Here is an 8,560-nt window from a genome sequence, read left to right on the forward strand (position 1 = left end):
CATTGTTGTCAATGGAGTTGTCGCAACTCTCTCTCTATATGGCTCTGGTTTAACCTATACCAGTAAATCTAGGTGTGTCCCTACACTATCGTGAAACAATAACAATCATTGACAACAAGGCCTATTGATCAAATTCATGCTTACCCTCCAGCAGAATCTTTCATGGATCCTTTGTTGTCCTTGGTCTTGCAAGATATACTATAATGCTCTTTCTATTACTTATAGAACTGCAAGCTGAAGTAAAAAAACTTAACAGTGTTTGTCTTTATAAAATATTTTTTTTTTTTGAACAAACGATACTATAATACTGGTTATACAATGAGGAATATGGATAGCAAAAATATCAAAAGATTACAGGTTATAATAATTCAGCTTATCCAGTCTCAGCATACCAGTCCTGTATGAGTGGAAAATTACACAAGCTTTTTACCTTGTAAGCAGTTCAAGCAATAGATGTAAAAAATAACATGTTCTCCTCCGAGCTATTCAAGTTAGGATAATACAGCAGAGCAATTTGAGCAAAAAGAAGACTGGAAGAGAGCTAATTTCTCCCCAGGGATGCACACGACATCAAAATAAAAAATGCAACAACTAACAGTCAAAAAGCAGTCATATATATATACGGAACTGGGTTACATTGTTCCTATGCATTTTCTTGTTTTTTTTTTCCAGAGGAGCTAAATCATGTGGCATCAACCTTCTATTGCCTCAGTCAAGGAGGCTTCCGGTGTCGACATCGTTTCCCATATATGGGCATTCTTGCGTCCTATACGTCTTCTGCGCTTCGGGCCTCTGTGTAAGTGTGTGCGTGTGTATGTATCTGGAAGTGTATTCGTAGGTTCATAATATCTTTCAAAATTCACATAATTCCCTTACAATAGATAGATAGAGAGATAGATCCTTGAGCATTAGTTGAAGGTCAATGAGCCAACATTGCAACCATGAACAACAGGGGCCTTTACGGTTCCTCCATTGGATTTTATGTTTACTAAAACTCCTGTAGGCAGACCCACTACAGTTTTCCCACTGGATGAAGCTCCAGCTCCAGCAGGAACATCCTCTGGAACTGATGGACAGACACGGAGATAATCTCAGATTGCATAACATCACACATCAAATACTTCAAATGCATCTAGTGTCGACTTATAGCCTACCTTCCTGAAGTTTTCCCTTCAGTCGATCAGCAAGCTCATTTTGCTTCATGTTGCGTAGCGTTCTGACAGCAATCTTCCTGGCATCTGGTGTGTTGTAGTGCTGCACCATGAGATCCACAACATCGTGGCGATCAGCGTTCTCCAGTCTTCCTCGAGGAATAGACTTGTCACTGTTCGACAGGCGCCATTTAAAATCTTTGAACTCGTCTTTCAGTAGCTCAATAAGTGCATCCAAAATCACTGTTTTGGTTGTAGCCATTTTGTGTCACTTTAGGGAAAAATATAACAAAATACAATGGTATATTGATTAATGTGGAGCACGATCAGCCTCAATGCCGGCCAGAAGATACAACCAACATAGTTTAAGCTGTTATTGTGGGTTTCTAAGTAGGGGAATCAGTGTCAATTTGTTTAATATAAACATCCACACAATAAGCATAAAATACAGAACAATGGCGTATATCATGATATTCGAGTTAAAACAGCATAACCTCATTTGCAACTGTGAATGACAGAACAAGACTGTAAGTTCTCCATTTTATGTGTCTTTTCATTATGCATCGGTGTGAATTGCTGAATATTTCCTTTTTGAATTGAATTTTGTTTTTACGAACGTGTATTTTTACATGCTAACTAACAAATTAAAAAGAGATTAAAAATTGTTGACTTTGCAATTAAAATCACATAATATGTGGAAAGATGGCAACTATAGCCTAGACGTATACCCATATATGAGCTTCGCATCATTCTTCAAAAGTCTGACCGCACACGCCTCATTTATATATCAAATGTTTGTCAGTAGCCTATAAAGTGGTTTCTGTCTGGTTTCAAACTTGTATGGTTAAAACGGATGTGTTTTTCGACTTTAACCCCTGCATGTTTGAAACCTGTTAGAAAACACTCACACTTACTAACTGGACTCAAAATCATGAATACTTGTGAAAACTAATCTAGGCTGTACCGAAAGACTTGTTAAATTAAACCAATATTGTACTTACAAAGTTGATTGTATAGTTGTCGTCGGCGCTTCCTTGTTCTGTGGTTCCGATGACTGTGTTGTTTCCTTTCGCTACACTGCTCAGCCACATTTCAAGCTAGTCACAACTGAACGTTCTTTTGATGTGTGTGTGTGTGTGTGTGTGTGTGTGTGTGTGTGTGTGTGTGTGTGTGTGTGTGTGTGTGTGTGTGTGTGTGTGTGTGTGTGTGCGTGCGATCACTTGTGACATTTCCCGCTGCTGTCTATACACACATACTGGCTACACAACATGCATAACAACATTACATACATAACATAGCCTACATACATACACAGTCACTGCGTGTGGTCGAGCAGAGTGGCGAAAAGATCATACCTGATATAATAATAATAATAATAATAATAATATAAAATATAAGATGAAGTAGCATTTGGATGCATAACAGTCAACATAAAGGCAGAAGGTAGAATTTGTAAGGTAAAACTATCAAATAACTGTCAAATATGTGCCTGCACATCAATCACAGGCCAAACATTGCTAAATATGACTGAATGTAAAAAAAAAAAAAAAAGTCTGAATGAAAAGCGGCTAAATGATCCGGTTCCCGGAAAAGAGTCGGATTCCATGAATCACTTTCACTTTCGAACTCCTTTTTTTTTTTTTTTTTTTTCTAATCAAGTGCTCCGAATCTTTAACTCAAATGTACAATGTCTGCGTTAGTACCCAGCGAACAGATTTTTGTTAAAAGAATGTTCTCAAAATATTTCTGGGAATGTGAAAAATGCCCAGTTTTCTTGACGTTAGAAGAACGCGTTTTAAAAGGTTTAATGTTCCTTAAGGTTCTTTCAACTTAATTTTGATTAACAATTCAACATACTAGGAACGTTGATTTCTAACATTCCAAAAAACATAAAAATGTCCAGTTTCTTGAATGTTAATATAATGTTATTTAAAGGTGTGTGATGTTCCTGAAACATTCTTTCAATGATACAAAATCCATGTCACCCCTTGAAAGGCAGGGTAGGTAGGATTTTTCAAAAAAAAAAAAAAAACATTCCAAATTTGTTTAAACTGTCTTTATATACCAATACATAATTAAAATGTAAGTACTCTGAAAAAGAGAGCATACAAATCGAGTGTCTGTAGACCTCTCACAACTGTTGTAAACAGCTAATTATTTCCATTCACCCCCTCCCTTCTGAGCTCCTTCCAAAGCCACGCCCCCAAAACACGACGCCAAACGCTCAGGCTCAGCTGGAAGACGCATTTATTTACCTGAGACGAGAGGAGAGGAAGGAGCGCAGTGACATGTCAGAATCACATGTGATAAAATACCTAACTTTATCACTATGAATATAAACAAATAAGATGGCTTTTAGTACTCACTATCAAGCTAGCATATCGATACAGGTAAAGTTTAGAATATATTTTGTTTGATTCAGTAATGAGCTATATTTATAGGTAACGAGCTATATTTATAAGGCAAAGCTAAAACAGGGTGCATTGACACACGTTTTTCCATTACCATCGGTTACACTGTGATGAAGGTGAATTTCGTGTAAGATTCATAACATATACGGTGTTTTGCATGTAAGAGTTTACATGATGAAAACATTGTTGACTCTGATGTTTTGCAGACACAAAATAATATAACACACACACACACAACATAGTGTGTACGACACACACACACTGAAAAAAGTGAAACATCAGTGCAATTCATTCAAAATATATATTTGCATTGGTCCAATGGAAAATTGTGATTTTCAGTTTATACCTTCTGTTTTCACTTTGCCTCAAAGTAAGTGTTACACCCTCTAAAATGCTACTTTGGATTAACTTAAAAAAATTGATGTAATTTGTTACAGCTAATTTTTTTAGTTTTTCTCAAATTGTATTTATGATTTAGTTAAAACCATGAATTTTGATTAATGTCAAACCTAAATTTTATTTTTTTTCCAACTCAACGTTTTACCTTAACCCAAAGTACACAGCAAAAACTCCAGTGTTAAATTAACACTCAAGAGTGTTGAAGTTAATGAGATAATTAAGTGATTAATTGAGTGATGATTGAGCATTATTGAAGACACCTGATGTTAACAAGCAGAATCACTGAAGGAGAAAATCACAAATTGTAAGTTACCATTAAGGTAATGGGTGTTTGCTTTAGTTGGACTCTAGACCATTATTTGTTTACTTTAGATTTTGTTTGGCTGTTGTATCTGAGTTATAACTGACAGATGAACAAAGCAAAAAAGTGATCTGATGGTGTTGGTTATATTATGACAATCATCATTTGAACTTGATCACTGAGCTCATTAAGATCATTATTTCTGACATAGGTTTATGTTGTTGATTTCAGCATAACTGTGATTCGACATAAATATCCAGAATTTTAGATAATATACAAAGGATTTTTTAAAGTTGTTTTGAAAAAAAAAAAAAAAAAATCATTCTTTTAGGCACACACAGATTTCAAGATTCAGTCTATGCATCTCAACAATGGTGAGGAGCAGAATATTCAATTAGGAAAAGTAAATTACATAGACAATTCAGATCATAATTTATTCATACCGCAATGCATGATGGGAGCCATTAATGAGTTGTGATTGGTGGCAGCCACTGCAACATGCTTTATTATTGTCACCATTGTTGAGATTCACAGGCTGATTATTGATGTCTGTGTTTTAAAATAAATTAATTCGAAAGTCTTTTGATTAGAACAATGTTTATTAAATATTTTGGATTATATGAAAAATTCTGATAATCATAGGCTGAATAATCACAGCGCTGCTGAAATTAACAAGTTAAACCAAACTATCTCAATAAGTTTCATTTTTCAGATCACAGAATGATTATGTCAAAACATAACCAACACCATCAGATCACACTTTTCTTTGTTAATTTAACTGTTATAAATCAATAACAGCAGACAAACAAAATCTAAAGTAAACATATAATGGCCAAGAGCCCAACTAAAGCAAACACCCATCACCTTAATGGTAACTTACAATTTGTGATTTTCTCCTTCAGTGATTCTACTTGTTAACATCAGGTGTCTTCAATAATGCTCAATCATCACTAAATTAATCATTTAATTATCTCATTAAATTCAACACTCTTGAGTGTTAATCTAACACTGGAGTTTTTGCTGTGTACTTTGGGTAAAGGTAAAACTTAAAATTTTGGTTTGACATAAATCAAAATTTATGGTTTTAACTAAATCATAAATACAATTTGAGAAAATCTAAAAAAATTAGCTGTAACAAATTACATCAATTTTTTTAAGTTAATCCAAAGTATCATTTTTTTCAGTGCAGATACAAGATAAAGAAATCAGTAAACATAGGTGGAGAATATAACAACAAACAAAACGCGAAAAAAAAACGTGCCGGTAAAGTTCCCGGTGAACATGGTAACAGAGTTTAGATAGAGGGTAAAGCTAGGTCTAAAAATAGCTCCTCGGCACTGTGTACTAGCTGTTACACATATGCATTTTGTTATCTAAAGTTAAATTTGGCGAAATTCAACAAGACAACTCTCAACTTGAGCTAGGCCTATTGATTATTTATCGTCTCTACACTGTAAAAAAATCCAACTTACGTTGTGTATGACAAATTCAGTTTTTTAAGTTTATTCAACTATTTAACATGAAAAAAGTTGAGAAAAGTTGAGATAACTCAAACACGTAAGTTGAGATAACTCAAAAATGTCCTGCAGCTGGTTGCCTTAAACTTTTCTCAACTTTTTTACAGTGTACTCTGGCTCGCTAAGTGTATAACAGTGGACACCAAAGTTACTCTGTTATAGCTACGACAGTGTTAGTTATGCTAAGTAGTGTTATGTTAACGTTAGCTATATTAGGCAGGTACGTGTGCTAGTGATACATGCTTCATGAAAATATTAACATATACAAAAAAACAATATTTCCATCAAAATGAATAAAGCAAGATTACCTGCCCAGCAGAAATAAAGCCATCACTTTTCATCCCATTTAGGTCCCTTTCTAGTACTGTCTTTCTTTTTTTGTCTTGTTTGCCTTCGCTGACTGCATATGCAGGTGCTTTGAATTTTGAATGCTCTTTCTCTGCCATAATTTTACTCTTCGTAGCGCCTCTCTTACACTCCTCAAATCAAACGGGTGCGCGCATATGGGCAGATCTTGTAGCAACAGTGGTGGTAGCCATGGTTGCGAGAGAGAGTGACAGTCGCCCAAACCAATCAATTGTTTTGTCCCGGATGGAAATAATGAGCTGTGTTTATTGCAGATTAAAAGGTCTACAGTCACTCGATTTTTATGCTCTCTTTTTCAGAGCACTTACATTTTAATTAAGTATTGGTATAAGACAGTTTAAACAAATTTGAAAAAAACTCAACCCGGTTCCGTTACAGGAAGGATCGGGTTTGTGACAGGGAGACACTGCAAAAGGACACTGCACGCTGTTGTCAGGAGTAGTAGAAGCAGTTGTAGTGTCAGAGAGTTAGATAACTATCATTGTCATTGTCGTTACTGTGTCATATATGTGTTTGGGCTGTATATTATTACATTATCAGGTTAGAATAGTTATAGTATATTGTTATTATTAATTATAGTAGCTATATTGTAGTCTTGTTATATTAATTAGATAAGCTTATTTGGATTGATTTGGATTTTTGGATCTGGACTGGACTGCTTTCTGATTTGGATTGCCCTTTTGGATTTGATTGCTTTTTGTGACCTCTTCCTTTTTCCTGGTAATGGAGCAGCAAGAAAGAGGAAATCCTCCCCTGTCTGGGCTCAACAGACGCATTGTCCTCATTTATACCAGCTGGCACCGGCATTTTTATGTTCCCCTGCATCCTCTGTTCCTTGTGAAGGCTCCCAGTGGGCATTTGATGTCAATTTAACATCAATATGACATCAAATTGATGTCAAACTTACGTCAAGAAATAGGTCAAAAATGAAAATCAAATTGACGTCAAAGTGTTGATGTCAATTTGATGTCAAGATTTGACCTCTGCTGATGTCATTTTGCCAAACAAAAAGGTGAAACGCATGGCCGTACACTTATCACCAGCTTCACTTAAACTAACCAGATTTACTTTATTTAATTTCCAGTTTAATGAAATCATATTTTGTATTTTAAAGTCACCATGATGGTGGTTAGCGTTTGCTTTAGTTGTGCTCTTGACCCTTCACTCTTTAACATAAAAATTTCTCTGGCTGCTTTAATTGTGTGTTTATAAAGCACATGTGTTGTAGCTAATAAAGCCATTAGAAACTGAGATCAGGAGATGTTGGCTGTTTATTGATGATATCATCATGTAATTGCCTAAATCCCTGATCATGTTCAGTGTCTAATGCTTTGATTATATAGGACTTGTGGTTTAAAAGCGGTTTTATTCATGACAGAAGTAATTTGATTCTACAGCATATCTAGCAGTGTTGTTTATCAAATGTACTTGGTATTTAATAACTATTTAGTGCACAAAACCCTGTCATCTATGGCATTACTTAGATGCACACAGACATCAAGAAACAGCGTATGAATCTCAACAATGGTGACAATCAAACAAAATATCCAGATAATCAGATCAACTACAGCTGCATAATGTATTAATGCCACAATGCATGCTGGGAGATATGGGTGAGTTTTGATTGGTGGTTCCCAGCATGCACTGCAGCATGAAGCATTTCATTGATTGTCACCATTGTTGAGAGTCATACGCTGATTCTTGATAGCTAAGTAATAATGTTAAATTTAATGCATTAAAAGTGTTTAAAATCCTGTATTAATTAAAAAAACATTATTCTCATGCTGTTAAATTAAATGGCTTCTATTATAATGCAACATTAAAATCACAAGTCCTATATAACCAAAGATTAGACACTGAATAAGATCAGAGATTCAGGCAATTACATGATGATATTGTCATCATCTTCAATAAACAGCCAACATCTCCTGATCTCAGTTTCTCATGGCTTTTTTAGCTACAACAGTTGTGCTTTATAAACACACAGTTATAGCAGTTATTTAAATATTATATTTATTTAAACCGGAAATTAAATAAAGTAAATCTGGTTAGTTTAAGTGAAGCTGGTAATAAGTGTACGGCCATGCGTTTCACCTTTTTGTTTGGCAAAATGACATCAGCAGAGGTCAAATCTTGACATCAAATTGACAGCAACACTTTGACGTCAATTTGACTTTCATTTTTGACCTATTTCTTGACGTAATTTTGACATCAAGATGCCCGCTGGGCTTGAGAGATTTAGTCCGAGAAGAGGAATCGTCTAAACCCCAACACACTTGAAATTCTGTTTCTCAATAAAAATCTATTGTAATCCTTCCTTCACCCACCCCAAACTGCAGTGTTGCACGTTGCTCCTCTATATACCCAGTCCCATAAGCACAACACTGCACTAAAACTAGTAACAGTTCACTGCAC

The 8,560-nt window shown here is 35.2% G+C and overlaps 1 protein-coding gene across 1 annotated transcript; it reads right to left on the reverse strand.

Moving 5' to 3' along the window:
- Positions 1 to 234: 234 nt before the first annotated feature.
- On the reverse strand, positions 235 to 2,408 carry LOC308688417 (pyrin domain-containing protein 1-like). Its single transcript, XM_081361438.1, has 3 exons — positions 2,153 to 2,408; positions 1,155 to 1,422; positions 235 to 1,066 (listed from the first exon to the last, which is right to left on the reverse strand). The coding sequence occupies exons 2-3, from the start codon at positions 1,411 to 1,413 to the stop codon at positions 909 to 911; spliced, it is 417 nt and encodes a 138-aa protein (XP_081217564.1). The 5' UTR covers positions 1,414 to 1,422; positions 2,153 to 2,408; the 3' UTR covers positions 235 to 908.
- Positions 2,409 to 8,560: the final 6,152 nt, after the last annotated feature.

The sequence above is a fragment of the Scardinius erythrophthalmus genome (genome assembly GCF_964197995.2).
Source record: "Scardinius erythrophthalmus genome assembly, chromosome: 3".
NCBI lineage: Eukaryota > Metazoa > Chordata > Actinopteri > Cypriniformes > Leuciscidae > Scardinius > Scardinius erythrophthalmus.